Raw genomic sequence first — 18,540 nt, forward strand, 5'->3', positions numbered from 1 at the left:
ATTGCCAGAAAAAAAAAGAAAAAAAAGAAAGAAAGAAAGAAATGAATTACCTAAAAAAATTTAGAACTGAATTAAAATTGTTAAAGTTATAAAGATTAGCAAGTAAGTTTTAAAAATGATAAAACGAAAGGTTTAAGAACCATATTTTTGTTTTTTGAATGGACTATAATTTTAGAAATATTATTTAAAATGCAAAACACAAAATTGCTATTTTATATATATATTTGAAGTCATAGGACGAAATTACTTTTTAGGTTGATAAAATCATCATGGATTTGAATTCATTCCCTCTAAATCCTTTAGATATATCTTTAACCCTTTTGATGTTTATATTATTTATATTAATTAAATTGATGAGTCGATTTAACCCTACATCTGATGTTATATCTTTTTTTTTTAAATCTAAATTAAAAAAAAAGATGGTACATATACACGTAACGAGGCCCAAAATTTGGAATTTTGAACCTAGTGGTAGTAGCATATATTCCCCTACTTAACTTGAGTTGATTTTCTAAAGCGAATACCGCTATGAACCAACACAAGTCCTTTCAACATACTTCATAGCTATGAAATGTCTCTATGTCATTTTAAATAATCCTCAAGCATGTTTGAATAGTCTCACAATTCTTTTCATTCAGACGTAGGCATATCGTTGGTTCATCTATCTACCTCTTGACTAGCTAGTTCAATCAAAAATGTAATTAGTAATTTTCTCATTTAGGTTGCAGCCCCTGTATTTAGACTTTTGAGTTATGTTTATAATGTAAAACTAGCTGATAACATTGATTGAACGAAATTTCAATGTAGCATTCAACCAGATGAAATTTAGAGGGATGACATTATCTAACTCCTAACCGAATGGATAACAAAATAAAGCAACTAGCTAGATCTTTAATTTTTGTTTTTAAAGTTTGGATTTTAAATGAGACAAGTAGTGTAGTGGGATGGTGATGTGTGGAAAGCTTACGGTGGAACATACATGCACAGATCTCGAAGGGCAGGCAACACGGCTGCTTACTACATTTTTTTATAATTATTTTTGGTGGACAACAAAAAAGACGAGGAGAAATTACGACATAGAAAAGCATGGAAAGGAAACAAGTGTGGCCTTAATTATTATTGTGCACTCAAATTAAAAAGGGGTTGTTACATAACATCATGACCAAGACCATCCTCGGCCCGCGGCACTGGATTGACCTTCCTACAGTTGAGTCTGATTTCTCCCCTTCTTCCAGTCAAAGGGGTAATGTTTCCCATCTTGATCATGGAGCGCCCAAAGCTGTTGAAGAACTCGTCTTGGCTTCTGGCAAAGCGGTTGACAATGGCGATGGTGTCAGCCCCGCGAGTCGAGAACAGCTCCTGGTCGCTCTGCAGAAGCCCTCGGAGCCCCTGAAGGTTCGTGTAATAGTTCTTGTCAAATTTGTCCGGCGTCGTCGGGTCGAAATTCGCACGTGTCTCTGAGCTGCTGCAAATTCGCCGCAGCTGCTCTCTGTACGCCGGATCTAGGCTTGGATCCGGCCTGTTCGTGCCGTTGAAGTTCGCGAACCGGTGGCTGAAGAATCCGCATCTTGAACGTCCGAACGTATGTGCTCCTGAATAATGTATCATGACATTTATTAATTAAATAAATCACCCTTCAACCGAAAATTTAAACTTAATTAGTAGTTTTTAATTACCAGACAAAGCAACAAGATCAGTGGAATCGAGGCCTTGTGCAGCAAACTGCCTTTTGAGTCCGTCGAGTGTGTCGAAGGGACTGGCCAGGTTGTTTGAGGCTCCCTCTCTATTGGCTGTTCTACTGTCTCTTCGTCCCAGTGGCACTACCCAACTCGGCCCTCCAGCCTCAAAAATACAAAATAAAAATTTCAAATTTAATTTTTTGATTTAATCATGTTTAAAGTGAAATGCGTGTCAAGTTGCGTGTTTTAGTTACCAGGACTACTGATTCCTTAGATGCAAGGGTTAAGATGTCGGCGCAGGAGACGGTGCGTGGGCAGGCCTTTTCGACAGCAGCTTTGATGTCGTCCACGATGTTGAGTCCTTGAATCCCTTGATTTCCGGGCGCATCCAGCTCACTGTCTATGCCAGGTGCGTTCTCTAGCAAAATAGACGCATCACACCCCTGCAATATCATTCACTACATTAAAACCAAGAGCCAGCCACTAGGAAAATAAGTGAAAACAAAAAACTGGTAATGTATATATATAGTTACGTCAACAAAACAGTCGTGGAAGTGAAGGCGAATGAGCTTGGCTCCGGCTCGGGCATCGGTTCGCAGAGCCTGAGCAACCACACCATTTACAATTTTGGCTAAGTTGGGGCAGGTTTTGGCGTAAAATGAAGGGTTTAGCTGACCCAAACACCCCCCCACTGTCAAACCCACGAACCAAAAGAAGGCTAAGAATAATCTAATATTAGAAGAAGCCATCACTAATTTGGTTGGTTCCACTGTGAAGGTCACTGCCAGTGGAGCTTCCCCTTTTATAGATATTTTGGAGCACACAGTAGGCGTATAAAATAAAACCACGTGGGGCGGCCAATCCAAGCGTCTCTCAAAGTTGGAGACTATAAAAAAAGAAAAAAAAGAAAAATGCAAATTGCACAAACCAAAAAATGCAAATTGCACAAACCAACTCCTAAAATGTGATGATGGTTACAATTACACTTTAAACCTTTCAATTATAAAAATTAAATACAAGAAAAATTGTACCCATAAACTTTTAATTATAAAAATTAAACTCCCATATTTTTATACTTGAAAGAAATTGCAGGCCTAAACCTCCCATTTGGAAAGTTAAATCATATAAAAGAAAAGAAAAGAATCTCAAAACTAGATCAAAAGGATTAAATTGTTTTTAGAAAAAGTCAACCGTGAACTAAATGTTAGGACTAAAATTCAACAAAATACATGGACCAAATTAGATGATTTGAAAGTAAATAAACTAGTGAAGTACAGATAAAAAAAATAGGAAATTTTAAGCACCGTTGATCCTGATCGTTCAAGTTTATTTTTTTTTTCCCATAATGTAATTTACTTTTGTGGTAGTGGTGAAATGAAAGGTCATTGGATTCTGATGATGATCCAATATTGGAATTTGGAAAATCCGCGTAGGAATTATGTCAAATGCCTTCCAGTTTTTATTTAAAGGTATATATAATGATGAAGAGCAAACAAAAATGATACCATTTTCTTTTTTAAAAGCTCCTTTCAACTCTCGAGTCGAGTCTCTTAGGGTGTGTTTGTAAATGATTTTGGTACGATAAAATCACTTTTGTCATTGTTAAAATCACTTTAATTTTTCTCTATTATGTTATACAAATTAAAAAATTAATTTTAAAAAAACATAAAATCACTTAAAATTGGTTTTTAAGATATCACTTGACTTGACTGATGATAATTTTAAAAAATCAATTATTCTTAAATTTATTTTTTCGAGATAACTCTTTCTACTATCCCTCCCCAACACATCTTTAATATACATAAACACATGATGACCCTCTTAATATTATTAAATTAATTTAAGAAACGAAGTTTATTATTTTTTCAAAATCACTGCTTTTATTAGTACTCCCAAACACACCTTTAATATTCACAAACATGATGACCCTCTTAATATTATTAAATTAATTGAAGAAATGAGTTTATTATTTTTTCTAAAATTTTCAAGTGATCCGTATTAAAAAATTTCTGTAATTAATGTGTAACTAATAATTCACTAAGCTAATTAATCTGTCTAAAAGGAATCACTAAGCTAATATGAGAGTGAAAAACTTAGTAACAAAAAAATAGAGAAAAATAAAAAGCGAACTAATTTCTTCTAGAAAATTTTATGTCTTATAATTTAACATTATTATCTATTTTAAAATATATATATTATAAATATGAGATAAGAGAGATTTTTATTTTTTAGAATAACTAGAGTAAATGGGGGAATTTGAACTTCAAATTTTTTAAAATATTCACGCCTTAAGGAATTGAGTTATATTTTGGTGGGCTGAAAAGAAAATATTCAGACTTATTATACATGCACAATTAATACTTTGACCATATTATGCTTGATCAATTTAATTTAACATCTTTTACAAGAAAAATGAAGAAAAAAGGTAAGAAAGTTTCCATTAAAAATGAAAAATTAGAAAGAAAGAGAATAAATTTTGGGAGTGTGTTGTCCACAGTCCACAAGACTCATGTGGTTGGTCACCTAACTCTAACTTTAATATTTACGAATAAAGGGTTTTGGATTTTGGATATTGGTGGGTCCCATTTTCACATGTTTGTGTTTTTTTATTTCAATATCCATACCACTTTATAGCTGTTGTCTTTATCTTTTTAGCACGCATTATTCCACTATCGCCCCTCTTCTTTAATCAATCTAAATATACTGAATCAGTAAATAAAAACAACTTGCTCCCTGTATATGTGTATATATATATATAAACTCCTGTTCTCGTCCAGATCTTGTTTATTTCTTTTATGTTGTCTAGTTTTATAAATTTATTTATATTACAGTCAAATAATACTTGTACATCTTCCTTTTTATGTGGTCTTTCTTTTAACATTTTAGCTTCACGTTGGGTAGGTCTTTCAGTTTCGTACTTTTTGTTGGAGAAAAATCAGACGATCTTGGCTTTGGGATCATGGACTTTTGACAAGAACGCTCCTGTCGTTTTGGTGTACTCTCTTCGGGCGACAGATAGGTCGGAGACCATGTTTTTCTCTCACTGTTCCTTTCAGGTGCAAGTTCACAAATGTGCCTTTCAATTTTCTTGACGTGTGATATGGCAGTGAAATTAGGCAGTGCCCCCTCTAGAGGTCTCGGGGAGGATACATTTTGTTGGATTGACCTTGTTTTACGCTTTAGAGTTTACTTGGGTAAACGGTCCCTCTCGTGCGATTTCAAACTCAGGTGAGCTTGATGGACTAGAGGTTTGATGTCCTTACAAGCAGGATAAACAAACCGTAATAAGACGTGGGTTAAGTTACGAAAGTACCTCACAACTTTACCATTTATTTAAAAAATACCCATATTCTTTCAAAAGTTTAACACTATGCGCTTCACTTTTAATAAACGTTTCAAATTAAAAATACTATTTGATCAACCTTTTATATTTTGAATGAAAAGTTGACATGAGGGAATTTAGAATGGCGTGTTAATTGATAGAAGTTTTCCTATAACAATGAATTGACACTACAACAAAATTGACATTTAAAGATGGTAAAAAAATTCACGAGTCGAAATAATGATAGGCCCATAATTGACCATATTAAAGGTCAAATTTATCATAATGCAATGAATTGTTACTAGCAAGTTTCCATTACTTGTTACGTCATTTTTTATTCTGTCACATCAACTTTCCCTTCAAAACAATAATATATGTTTGTTCAAATAATATTTTTTTAATATTTATAAAAAATAAAGAATAATATATTCTTAAAGATAGAAATATTTTTTTAAAAGAAAAAAATTTCAAGAGTATTTTTTTTTGTTATTTAGCGTAAAATGTATTAGACACATCATACGTGTAGATCTTAACTACAAAAATTTTGGGGATGTACACTAATCTTTTGTTAAGTGACACATGTAACTGTCTAATTTAGTTAGAGTGAATACTAGTATTAGAAATCCACTCTATTAAATTTTGTTGATCAATGTTTTCTTAATTAAAGTAATTTTGAACAAAAATATATTTTCTTAACTGTCTCCATTCTATTCGTCAAGAGAAAAGAAGAAAAAAAAAAGAATCCCCATTCTGAATGGAAAAAAAGAAAAAAAAGATAGACAAAAGTTTGGCAGAACACTTCATGTATTGAAACTTGTCGAGGGACGCTTGTCAACAGTTAAGGAGTGTGGGACAACATATTACACTGTCATGGTAGGAGATGTGACTCCATCTCTCCGATACGGGTAGCACGCTGAAACCAAAGCTTGCCTGCGACAGGCGATAAACCCCAGATCTGCGAGTGATGGCACCGCCCGTCAATTGTCGTGGGACATACACCTCCGCCAGCCGATGTACCGCACGGCACATCCCTGCCACCATAACCATCGTCCTTCCTGTTCGGCCGTCTGAGCCTATATAAGGAATGACTCTCACCTTCATCAAGTAAGTGAAAAACTTGTTACTAACACTTGAGGTGTCTTTTCCTATTTTCTACTCCGATCAATGACTTGAGCATCGGAGGTTATTAGGCAGGACACCGCACTGGAGTCAGTTTTCTGGTTGCAGGCTCATTTGCATTCAGGCGAAATTACTTGTTCGAATGATATGTGGATTTCTCTAAAGTTCGTGGTCAACACAATTATTTTCTATAATTACTCAGAGTTGAATTTTTTTTTTTAAAATACAATAGATAAGAGAGAAGAGATTCAAACTCATAATCTCTTACTAATGTGTACTATCGCTAAATTAACTCTTTTTTTTTACAAACTAAGCTGCAGGGAAAAAAGAAAAAAAAAGTCTATTTTCATAATTACAAGATTGTATTTCTTTTTATGATATAGAAAATAATAAAAGTACAAAGTTACATAACAGATTTTAATCATTTATTGAACTTTCACTTTATATCACGTTTTTAATGTTTATTTATTTTGCAAATGATTATTGATTTTTTTTTTTATTTTGCCATTTTTTTAAAATGAGGGTGTAATTATGGCCATCCACTTTAATTTCTCTATTACTTTATACTTATTTGACAAATATTTTGTATATTTTATTAAGAGATAATGTCTTCGAAGATTGTTTTAGAAACTTATTTACACAAATGTCTAAAATTTTCTAATTTTACACTTTTAGATTTCTGTTGGATTTTATTTTAATTATGATTTTACCCTTATTTATTGCATTTATATTTATTATAGTTAGTATTTTATTTAAATGCAAAAGATTAATATTCTAAATTTGATTATGTAAACATTAAAGTATTGTGGGACCTAAATCAATCATTCTCATCATCACCTAATTTACTCCTTAATATATTATACTCAAGAAAATTTATTACAAAATATTCAATTATTATGATAATTCCCAAATTTACTCCTTAATATATTCTACTAAATAATGAAATTTATTACAAAATATTTTTTCATGGCATTACAAAATTTGGCTAAATTTCAATAATATATTCATTATAATATACACTTATATGGAGATATATATATATATATGTATTTATATGGAGATATAAACTATATCCAGCTACCTTTTCATTTATATGAAAATATAAACTATATCCGGTTATAAACTTAAGCAACATACACTTAACAATGGTCATATAAATTATAGTCATTAAAACATACACTTAACAATGGTGATATAAACTATAGTCATTATAACATACACTTATATGAAGATATAACCTATATCTAACTATACGACTATATCCCTCTACAATTAACAAACAAAGCAAATAACCTACAAACCTTCTGGTCGGCGATTAGATAATGGTCGGAATAAACAAAGGGCTCAAATGGTCGACGGACGGCAGACGACAAGAAAGAAACATTGGTATAAATGGACGGAAACAATGGATGGGCGACTGGAGATGAAGGAGAAGCTAGACGGATTGTTCCAACGACGAAGAAGAACGGCGACGGTGGCTGGAGATGAAGGAACGCAGACGACGGTCGGAGAGGAAGGAATGAACGGAAACATAACGATAGAGGAAGAAGAAAAACCGGAGGAATGAGGTTTTCGAATTTTTTCAATAATGGAAGATTTTTGGGATTTGATATTTTTTACTTTTGGAAAGCCTAATTAAGCAAAATTTAAGGGATTTAAAATGTAACCTTCCAATTAATCAATTTTGGATTTTAAAAATTAATTAATATTGAGGTGAGATACAAAATGATATATTAGTAAATTGTGTGATAAGTATCATCTTAAATAAGGTTGTTTTACGACAAAAGTATAAATTTTATACCATTCAATTCTTTTATGTAATTATAGTCTCTGCTCGTCTGTTTTATTAAAGAGATCAAATATTTGATGTTGGCCCAGCGCACCAATGCTCTGATAATATACAATTGAATACAATCACCTGTTTTGGAATTTGGGTCGGCCCATCGGACTAAGCCTAAAAGATGATCCACGTTTCAATCCAAAGTCGAATATAATATTTTATTTATTTATTTTGTACATGATATTTATATATAAAAATAGATTAAATTACAAGTTTAATATTTGAAAAGTTTCAAAATTGTGTCTAATAAATTCTTAAATATTAAATGTAGCTAATAGATCTTCGAAGTACTTTAAAAAGTTCTAATGAGTCATTTTCTCAATTATATATCTAAGTCTTTGACATATTTTATTATTTATTTATTTTTTTGAAAAAGAATCATTTAATTAAGGGTTAATGTGAGAAATATACCAAATAAAAGACTATAGGTAACAATTCAAAGGAGAGATATGGTAGATATATTGTAATTAAAAAAAAATTAGACTTTTGAGACTAAATTGAAGCAGTGATTTTGATTATTTTAAATTTTTTTAAAATTCAAAGAATTATGAAAGGTCAAAAAGTCTATGCAAACGAGCAGAATGGAAGATATTGAGCAATTGATAAGACAAGAACAAGCTGCACTACCCAACTGGGTATTAGATAGTATTGAAGTTTAATAATTTATTAGACAGAAAAATAATTTAGACAGACCAATTTTTATTAAATAACTCAATTTACATGATGTCTCATGTATTTTGAGTTGTTTGACATGATGGGAAAAAAAAAAAAAAACAGACGAAACAACGAGGGTACATAATGCAGGCGTGCACAAGACAATTTGAAATTTACACAACGGCAGTAGTCGGCAAGGGATTAACGAGCCTACAATTTAACCTAATTTCCCCATCGGTGCCGGTGAGAGGGCTAATGTTGCCCATGTTAATCATCGACTGACCGAACTGAGCAAAGAAATCGGATTGGCTGCTGGCGAAAAGATTGACGGTGGCAATGGTGTCGGCCCCGACGGTTGAGAAGAGCTCCTGGTCGGACTGCAGAAGGCCACGGTTATTGAGGAGATTGGTGAAGTAGCCATTGTCGAAGGCGTCGGGCGTGGTGACGTCGAAGGCGATCCGGTTGTCCGGGTCGCCGGTGGGGCACGCGATGATGAGCGCGTCACGAAATGTGAGGTCGAGGCTCGGGTCTGGGCTTCCGGTGCCGTTGAAATTGTTGAGGCGGTGGGTGAAGAATCTGCATCGTGACCTGCCGAAGGTGTGGGCTCCAGACAGAGCCACGAGGTCAGTGGAGTCCAGCCCAACTGCAGCGAATTTTACTTGAAGTTCGGGGAGGGTCTCGAAAGGGGAAGGGAGGCCGTTTGTGGCTCCAGATCTGTTTGCTGTTCTGCTGTCTCTTCTTCCCAGTTGGACTTCCCAACTTGGCCCTCCAGTCTAAAACAAACATAAACAATTATCTCAGTACACACGACATATTGAACTGAATAAAGAAAGCTCCTTACCAGTACTGCAGATTCACGAGATGCAATGGCTAAGACATCGGCGCAAGAGACGGTGGCTGGGCAGGCAGCCTCGACTGCGGCTTTGATATTGTCGACTATTTCGAAGCCTTGGATTCCTTGGTTCCCAGGAGCGTCTAGCTCGCTCTCTATGCCATCTGCATTCTCCAGTAGTACCGACCCATCACAACCCTGCACAAATTCAATTCATCCCTCCATTTCCAATATATTTTTTCTCACTCAAAAAATTTAAGAGAAAATGTACAAACTTTGAGGCCAGCTTACATTGACGAAGCAGTCGTGGAAGTGAAAACGAATAAGCTTGGCTCCTGCTCGAACATCGCCTGCCTGTGCCTGGGTCACCACATCTCTGACGATGGTGGATAGATTAGGGCATGTTTGGTCGTAGAAAGTGGGGCTGAGCTGAGCCAAAGAGGTCCCCGATATCATACCCACGAACATAACTAAAGCTGCAGCTTTAAAGGGCGACATGTTTGTGGTGTTATGGCTGGTTGGATATATTTTGATGGGAGAAACTACAAATCCAACTTCCCTTTTATAGACACATGGAAGCAAGCCCCGCCCCTAATGCGATACTTTCAAGTTTAATTTGGTCAATAAATTACAACATAAAAACAAGATCCACTCTTTTGTTTTTTAATATTTCGTTTAATTTATCATTACTTCCTACTTTTGTCTTTGTACAAAGATGGAACAAGCTGAATAAAAGCATCTGCGTGTCATGCTCCAAAAGGCAGCAATTGGGATCAGAATATGGAACTTCAGAGTTCAGATTGTGCTACATTACAAGATTTAAGGGTAATGGCAGCCTTTAGGATTTTTTTTTAATAATATTTTTATTTAAATTTATTTTTAAAATAATGCTGCATTAAATAAAATTAGGGAAGAAATATTTATTTTGAAACTTATTACAAAAATATTATTTTTAAAATTTGTTCTCCACTTGGTCGTCTCTTCAAAGAGACCATGTCATTTTTAGTAGTTGGTTGTCTCTCGAAGAGACGACCATAAGAACGTAGCCCTTAATTGGCGACACGTCTTTTTTTTTCTTTAAATCAAGACATGGTAAGAGACGACCATGAATCAAAACCCATTTAACGGCCGCTTCTTCAAGGGACGGAGGGACGACTTGGAATTTTAAGGAAAAAAATAAGTATTATTATATATTATATATTACAAAATAAATTTCATTTTCAGAAATTGATAAGTGGCGTAGTGGATGATGGCGCAATCTTCTCCACTCTCTTCACGGGTTTAAGCCTAAAAAACGGTAAGTTTTTTTTTTTTACTATTAATCAATTTTTTAATTATTATTATTATTATTTTAAAACAATACATTATTATAATTATTATATTTTATAATTTATTATTATTTATATTATAATATATTTCATAAACTAGGTATGTATTTATTTTTTCCTCTTGCTATTAATCCATTTTTTACTTATTATTATTATTATTATTTTTAGTAATAATTAATATTTTTTTCCCTTGAGGAAGAGTGCAATAATTATTATTATTTATTATTATATCAATATATTTTATATATTATTATAATTATTATACTTTTGAGTAGATTTGTAATCACCTTAATTATTATATATAATCAACTATTTATTTAAAGTCAATTTTAATACACTTGATTTGTAATCAACTTATATACAAGATTTTTTTTTGTATTCGAGCCTTGATTAACGCGTTTCTCATTTTTTATTATATTAAAACTATAATAATTATGTATATATATTTTATACACAGCTTATTAAAAATAATATATAAAATATAATGATATAATAACAAATAATAATAAGTAAAGTGTTGATTAATAGTAAAAATAAAAAGAAATGCTTTTTTTTAAATATATTAAAATATAAATAATATATAATAAAATAATAATAATAATAATGTGAAAAAAAACTTACAATATTTAGAACTCGACTCGAACCGTGAGTGAAGTCGATTGCACCATCATCCACTACACCATTAGTCAATTTCCAAAAACGACATCAACTTTTTAATATATAATATATATAATACTTATTTTTTTCCTTAAAAATCCAAGTTGTCCTTCCGTCCCTTGAAGAAATGACCGTTAAATGGGTTTTGGCACATGATCGTCTCTACAAGAGACGATGAAGAGACGACCCTATCTTAATCTTTTTAAAAAATAAGACGTGGCACTAATTAAACGCCACGTCCTTATGATTGTCTCTCGACGACAAAGTGGAGAACGAATTTCAAAAATAATATTTTTGGAATAAGTTTCAAAATAAATATTTTTTCTTTAATTTTATTTAATGCAGCATTATTTTAAAAATAAGTTTAAATAAAAATATTATTTAAAAAAATATCCGTAGACTTTTAACATACTTATTTATATCTATACACATACTTATTATTAAACTTTACCGTACTTGGCAATTTGCGTATTATTAAACTTTGCATCACATCGGTTCAGTAAAGATAATGTATTTTTAACGTGATTATCTATGAATCTAACAAGTGCGAATTGACAATTTGGGTATTAGTTGGTGTTAAATATTAGTTTTTTTTTTCTTTTTCTTTTTGAAGTAGATATCATAATTAGACTTGTTTAATAACCAATTAATCGAGCTCTCTTTAGCCCTTCCAACGATGATTAATTTATATAAAATTAAAATATAATGTCCTGGTCCGCCCTATGTTGGCCAATTATTGGTTTTACAGTTTTTTTTTTTTTTTTTTTTTTTGGATGTTTGTTGGCAATATATATGATGTAATGTTAAATAATATAAAAGTTTGATTTTTCTGCAGTTTATTACTTGGACGTTAATAATATTTTAGTGTTGGCACCCTCGATTAGACCAGAATCCAAAATGCTGAATGTGAATTAAATTGTCGTCCTGAAATGAATATAAAATTAATTTTATATTGACTGAATTGTAGAATTAATTAATTGGTCATTGTCTTTTTGGGCTTAGTTTGATTTTAATAAATGAGGAATCACATGTCCAGGGTGTAGAAAATTTCATGCAACTTAAGATATTGTTAAATGGACACTCCAACAATATATATACAAATTTTTCGAGAAAAGACACTCCAACATTTTTGACTTTTGAATGATTTTTTTTTTCTGTCTTAGGAATTGATCATCAAGAAAACATGATAATAACAGTCGAGATCATAAATTTGCATAAAAAAATAAATTACGAAAGTTGAAAACTATAGAAAAAAAACTTATTTAATAATAACTCAGACCAAACTTTAGAAATAGATGAGATTACTCTCATGAAATCAATTAACTCAATTATCTTCACAATGGTAGGATCTTTTTGGACATAATTCTCACGACTTTATTTTTTAGTTTTACCTAAAATGTCTCATATAATTGACCTCATCTATACACGATGGATCACTCGTTCATGTGAAACTATATATAACAATCAACAACATAAATTTTGGATTATTTATTCTTCATTGTACATACACAACCTCCTTATGGCATACGATTTTTCATTCGTTCAATGTCTCTCTTCCTCCGCCGAGAAAAATCGACGATTTTATTATTGAGGCTCTCTGCTCCAATGTGAAAAGCAAAGATAAATATTCTTTGGTGCAATGCAGTGGTGTTTACCCTTTGGCAAGTCCGATGGAACAAAATAACCGCACCTTTCCGGATTGTGACTGACCGTGTGCTCATAAATGGAGTGATGTAAAAGTTTCTGTATTGTTTTAGTCTTCTAAGTCATCCATTTTGTTGTTGTTGTGTATCAGTCTTGCATGGTTCTCACATACCCTCTTTCTAATGAAATGGTCTACAATTTTGTTTAATTAGAGAGTTTTTTTTATAGCTTTTTCCTCTGGTATGTTTTTCACATACCTTCTTATGAAATGGTCGGGTCGGTATCTTTTTCAAAAAATATATAATAATCAAACTGAATATAATTCAATTGGTTAGGACAAATATCTCAACTAATTAAAAAGGTCGAGAATTGAATAAAACAAAAAATACTAGTGGGTGTAAACTTTGATTTCAATTATTTTATAATAATTGTTAAAAATGTGAATTGAATATAAATTAAAGAAGTTGGTAATACATATTAGTACCTAACTTAAATTTGTCTCTTCTACTAGAGCAATTGAATTATGTATCAACTAACCAAAATATTAAACGTTTTGGATGCTTCGTTTAACGACAAACATATGTATGTGTGATTACACCTTTTTTAATGCTCAAACAACCTTTTCGCTGTTATAATTATCAACTATCATCTTCGTATTTTATTCGGCTACTATATTAAAAATTTGTAAGTTTCATTTTATATATACAGTGAGCGTCCTCATAGTAGAAATCATTTCTTTTTTATAATGCAACCGGTCGGTCTGAAGCTATCAACTAGTAACTAAGATAACATTTAAAAAAAAAAAGAAAATTCTCATATTGTTTTGTTTTGACCTCCAAAATGATGAGAATGTCTTAACCAATCTAAATATAATTTAATAGATAAGATATTTATCATATTTTTTAAGATTTGAGTATAATATTTGTTGAATTTTAATTTGGAATTTCGATGGTGGGTCTCGATGAGAGCTGAGAAGTTGAACAATATAATCTGTCGTCGAGCATCGCACACCTTGCCACAACAATCGTATAAGCTCCAAGTCCCAATCAATACTATTACAAAAATGTTTTGTATTATTTCTCTTTTCTAGTATTGCATCTGCCCTTAACATTGAGAATATATCTCAAACAATTATCATGATAAATTTGGTGTCTATTTTGATCGACGACTAGAATATGCATTTTCGATTTACTAAATCAAATAAATTCAATAAATATACTTTTGACATATTTATTTTACAAAATTATTTTTGAATTTTGTCATCCAGTAGAAATACTAAAACCACAATTTTTATCCTTTTAGTGTTTTCGAATTTGAATTCCAAAGTTTAAAATCTAGAATTATATTAAAAAAATAAAATTTTGAAAAATATATTATTGATTTCAGGTTTAAAGTTAAAACATATAAAACATAATATAATATTGTAAAGGGATAATTATACAAAATTTAATAAATTAATTAATATTATTAACAATTTTTTTAATTGAGATTATAATTTTAGGAAATTGTCTCATGTAGGCTAAATTTTAATCATGATATTTAATAAATTTCCCATCTTTGTTTAAAAATCTAGATTTCGAGATTTGAATTTCAATTTTTTTCCTTTTAATACTGCCCTCAATTAATGTCAAGGTGTAAGCCGGTCGGTTAGACTTGGTTTTAGTTCTTAAATTGAACCGATAATAGATAATATATTAGTTTGAAATCGAAACGAACCAATCCAAAGATAAAAACTGAACTCAACGTACCAAATAGCCAAATCGTCGGTTTGGCGGTTTAACCGATTAGCATGAAGTTCACTTGTCGCCTCAATTTTGTGGAGGGAGAAGTTCACCACGGCTGCAAATTCGTGTTAAGATTTGTGGGGTTTCGTAGGAAGGTGGAGAACTATCGTGAGAGTTGAGAGAGAATTTGAGAGGGAGAGAGCGAGGATGAAGGAAAAAATTAACCAAATTGAAAAAGTTGAAGAAAAAATGTCAAAACTTGTGATTAACGTCTAACCTTAGAGAATGTACTGGACCTCGAATATTAGGAATAGGCTTTGGGATAAGGGAACATTAAATACTAAGGGGATTTAAAAAAGTAAAAATAAAATAATACGTAACTAGCCTCGAATATTGAGAACGAGGTTTTAGGTAAGAGAACATTAAAGAAAAAAGTTTCTTAAACATAAAATAATACATATTAATATTTCGGTTAGGTTTGGTTTTCAAATCGATTTTTGATCTTCTAACCTAAATCAAACCGACTATTCAATTTAAAAAATATAGCAAATCAAGTCGAACTGTCAGATAGTTTAAAAGTAAAGGTTAGTCCAAACTAAACTCAAGTCCGATCCAAGTTCGACTCAAAGTCAATGTTTGACTGACCCGACCCAACCCTATTCATCTATAAATTAGATTGGATATGAATCTTTATTTTTTAAAGCTCCTGTCCAATTTTATTCTCATTTTCGAGCATAAAATTTTAAGGTTCATCTTTCCGTCAATATTGGTTCACCTTTGTTTGGTGGTCCATTAATTGTTATGGTGTATTAGGTTTTTTTTTTTTTTGCTTTTTTTTTTTTGAAAGCTATGGTGTATTAGTTATCTTTTCGGACAACACATTTATTTTTCTGATTGTTTAAATCTCTTTTTTGGCAACCATTGGTTTTCTAGAGACAATTATATAATATATACCTTTTAGTCTAATTTAGAGTAGGATAAACACATACTTGTCCAATAGATTATAATAGTACACCATTTTTATTGAAATATACTAAGCTATTATATTACATAATATATATAACTTTTATTACAAACTATATAGAGCATATACTAAAAACAGATACTATATCATACCTAACCCATATCTACAAAATAGTACCAATATATTGATTTAACATTACAAAATTTATGCTACTGAAATATACTTTATATAAATAATTTCATATCATTCATTAAGCTGTCCGAAAATAATATCATTAAAGTATTATTTAACGTTATAAAGTATATGTAATATATTATATATATATCTAAAATATGCTGGCTAGAAATATTATTAAAAACTATAAAATATACGTAGCATATACCTAAAATATATTGAAATGGGTTGTTATTTATGTATTGTATATCTAAAATATATTGAGTAGAAGTCTTATTAAAAGTATATCTAAAATATAATCTATATTATGGTGAGTTGCAATGACCGGGCAAGGTTTTTTAGAATTACCACCGTTAAGGCTTAGGAGATTGAATCAGTCGTCGAAATCACGGCTTGGTTTCATCAAGCATGCCTATTTCTGCTCTTATCCCTAATTGAATACAATTACCTATTTTGGAATTGGGTCGGCCCATCAGACTAAGTCTAAAAGGCTTCATCTATGATTTAATTCTTTTTTAATTCATTTCTTTAAGTTAAATTACAAGTCTATTATTTATAAAATTAAATTGTATCTAATATGTTTTTGAATTTTTTAAAAAAATTTTCGAGATGTTTAAACTTTTATAATATTTAATAAGTCCTCGATAAAATTAAGTGCCTTAATTTTTAAAAAAGTTAGATTGGTTAGGACTATTAGACACGCTATTAAAGTGAGACTATTTAGACAAAAAAATTGAAAAGATAAAAATCTATTATACCATAGCCATACACAAATTTTGAAAATTTTGAGAATAGACAAACCATGTTTATTTATTGTTAATATTATACCTGGTTTCATAGACATAAAGCAGGCCCGCACGAGACGTGTGATTATTCGTCGGCAATGGTGGGCAAGGGATTAACGCGGCCACAATTTAACCTAATTTCCCCATGGGTTCCGGTGAGAGGGCTAATGTTCCCCATGTTGATCATGGAGCGACCAAACTGAGCAAAGAAATCAGATTGGCTGCCTGCAAAACCAGTGACGATGGCGATGGTCTCGGCGGCATCGAAGGTGGAGAAGAGCTCCTGGTCAGACTGTAGAAGGCCACGCTTGTTTCGGAGATTGGTGAAGTAGGAATTGTCGAAGGCGTCGGGTGTGGTGACGTCGAGCGCGATCTGGTTGTTGAGCTCGCCGGTGGGGCAAGCCACGACGAGCTCGTCCCGGTATGTGGGGTCGAGGGTCGGGTCTGGGCTTCCGGTGCCGTTGAAATTGTTGAGACGTTGGGCGAAGACTCTGCATTTCGCCCTTCCGAAGGTATGGGCTCCAGATAAAGCCACGAGGTCTGTGGAGTCGAGCCCAACTGCTGCGAATTTCAGTTTGAGTTTGGGCAGGCTGTCGAAAGGGGATGGGAGGCCGCTTTCGGCTCCACTTCTGTTTGCTATTCTGCTGTCTCTTCTTCCAAATTGAACTTCCCAACTCGGCCCTCCCGTCTAATAATAATATATAACAACTAATTTAATCATTTAATTAAAACGTGCCCCAACTAATTACAAAGACATATTTAATTAATTGTGAGTTACCAGTAGGACAGATTGAAGAGCTGCAATGGCTAAGATATCCGCGCAGGAGACGGTGGCTGGGCAGGCAGCTTCCACTGCGGCTTTGACTTTGTCCACAATTTCGAGGCCTTGGATTCCTCGGTTCGGAGGAGCGTCTAGCTCGCTCTCTATGCCCGGTGCGTCCTTCAGTAGAACCGACCCGTCACAACCCTACACAAAAGTATGTCCATTTCCAATCATTCTCACTCAACAACAAAAGTAGAAAATTTCACAAACATTATTCCATTGGTCATAAAGACAATAAAGTATTTTCCTTTCTTAAAATGTATAATTTTTAAGCTGATGTACGTCGACGAAACAGTCGTGGAAGTGAAAACGAATGAGCTTGGCTCCTGCTCGAACATCGCCTTCTTGTGCCTGGCTCACCGCGTCTCTAACGATGGTGGATAGATTAGGGCATGTTTGGTCGTAGAATGTAGGGCTGAGCTGAGCCGAAGAGGTCTCTGTGGATAAATTGGGGTACGTTTGATCGGAGAAGGTGGGGCCGAAGTGAGCCAAAGGGTCCCCCATGGAGAGATCAGGGCATGCTTGGTCGTAGGAGGTAGGGCTGAGGTGAGCCAAAGAGGCCTCCAATATGATACCCACCAACATAACTAAAGCTGCAACTTTGAAGGACGACATGTTTATGGTGTTGTATAGTTGGATATATTAATTAAGATGGATTTGGTGGGAGAAACTACAAATCCAAATTCCCTTTTATAGACACATGGAAGCAAGCCCCGTCCCCTTATCTATGTATGAATAACAAGGTATAATTGATGGCGGAAAATTGAAGTTCAACTTAGATACTTTCTTAGTTTAATTTGGTCAATAATTTACAGCCAAAAACATGATCTTCTCTTTTCTTTTTTAATATTTCCTTTAATTTATCATTATTACTTTTTTTTCTCTTTTTTTTTTTTTTACAAAGATTGAACAGGCTGAATAAATTTGTCATGTGTCATGTTCCACGAAGCTGAGATTGGGATCAGAATATAGAAGTTCAGGTTTCAGACTGTGTT

The 18,540-nt window shown here is 32.7% G+C and overlaps 2 protein-coding genes and 1 pseudogene across 2 annotated transcripts; all 3 read right to left on the minus strand.

The window, feature by feature from the left end:
* Positions 1 to 986: 986 nt before the first annotated feature.
* LOC111021185 (peroxidase 2) lies at positions 987 to 2,463 on the minus strand. Its single transcript, XM_022298050.2, has 4 exons — positions 2,213 to 2,463; positions 1,934 to 2,122; positions 1,677 to 1,842; positions 987 to 1,592 (listed from the first exon to the last, which is right to left on the minus strand). The coding sequence occupies exons 1-4, from the start codon at positions 2,426 to 2,428 to the stop codon at positions 1,147 to 1,149; spliced, it is 1,017 nt and encodes a 338-aa protein (XP_022153742.1). The 5' UTR covers positions 2,429 to 2,463; the 3' UTR covers positions 987 to 1,146.
* A 6,100-nt stretch (positions 2,464 to 8,563) lies between these two features.
* LOC111021222 (peroxidase 2-like) lies at positions 8,564 to 9,994 on the minus strand. The gene is made up of 3 exons (XM_022298093.2): positions 9,738 to 9,994; positions 9,456 to 9,644; positions 8,564 to 9,387 (listed from the first exon to the last, which is right to left on the minus strand). Exons 1-3 carry the CDS (start codon positions 9,942 to 9,944, stop codon positions 8,788 to 8,790), a joined length of 996 nt encoding a protein of 331 aa, XP_022153785.2. The 5' UTR covers positions 9,945 to 9,994; the 3' UTR covers positions 8,564 to 8,787.
* Positions 9,995 to 16,807: 6,813 nt separating this feature from the next.
* Positions 16,808 to 18,160, minus strand: LOC111021223 (peroxidase A2 pseudogene; annotated as a pseudogene).
* Positions 18,161 to 18,540: the final 380 nt, after the last annotated feature.

The sequence above is a fragment of the Momordica charantia genome, assembly GCF_013281855.1.
Source record: "Momordica charantia cultivar OHB3-1 chromosome 2 unlocalized genomic scaffold, Mcharantia_2.0 BLBB01000002.1, whole genome shotgun sequence".
NCBI classification, from domain to species: domain Eukaryota; kingdom Viridiplantae; phylum Streptophyta; class Magnoliopsida; order Cucurbitales; family Cucurbitaceae; genus Momordica; species Momordica charantia.

Coding starts and splice junctions, on each gene's coding strand:
- LOC111021185 (XM_022298050.2), bottom strand. CDS start 2,428: ATGGCTTCTTCTAATATTAGATTATTCTTAGCCTTCTTTTGGTTCGTG. Junction 2,123..2,212: donor TCCACGACTGTTTTGTTGAC/GTAACTATATAT, acceptor ATGATATTGCAG/GGGTGTGATGCGTCTATTTT. Junction 1,593..1,676: donor TGATCTTGTTGCTTTGTCTG/GTAATTAAAAAC, acceptor TACATTATTCAG/GAGCACATACGTTCGGACGT.
- LOC111021222 (XM_022298093.2), bottom strand. CDS start 9,944: ATGTCGCCCTTTAAAGCTGCAGCTTTAGTTATGTTCGTGGGTATGATA. Junction 9,645..9,737: donor TCCACGACTGCTTCGTCAAT/GTAAGCTGGCCT, acceptor GAATTTGTGCAG/GGTTGTGATGGGTCGGTACT. Junction 9,388..9,455: donor CTCGTGAATCTGCAGTACTG/GTAAGGAGCTTT, acceptor TGTTTGTTTTAG/ACTGGAGGGCCAAGTTGGGA.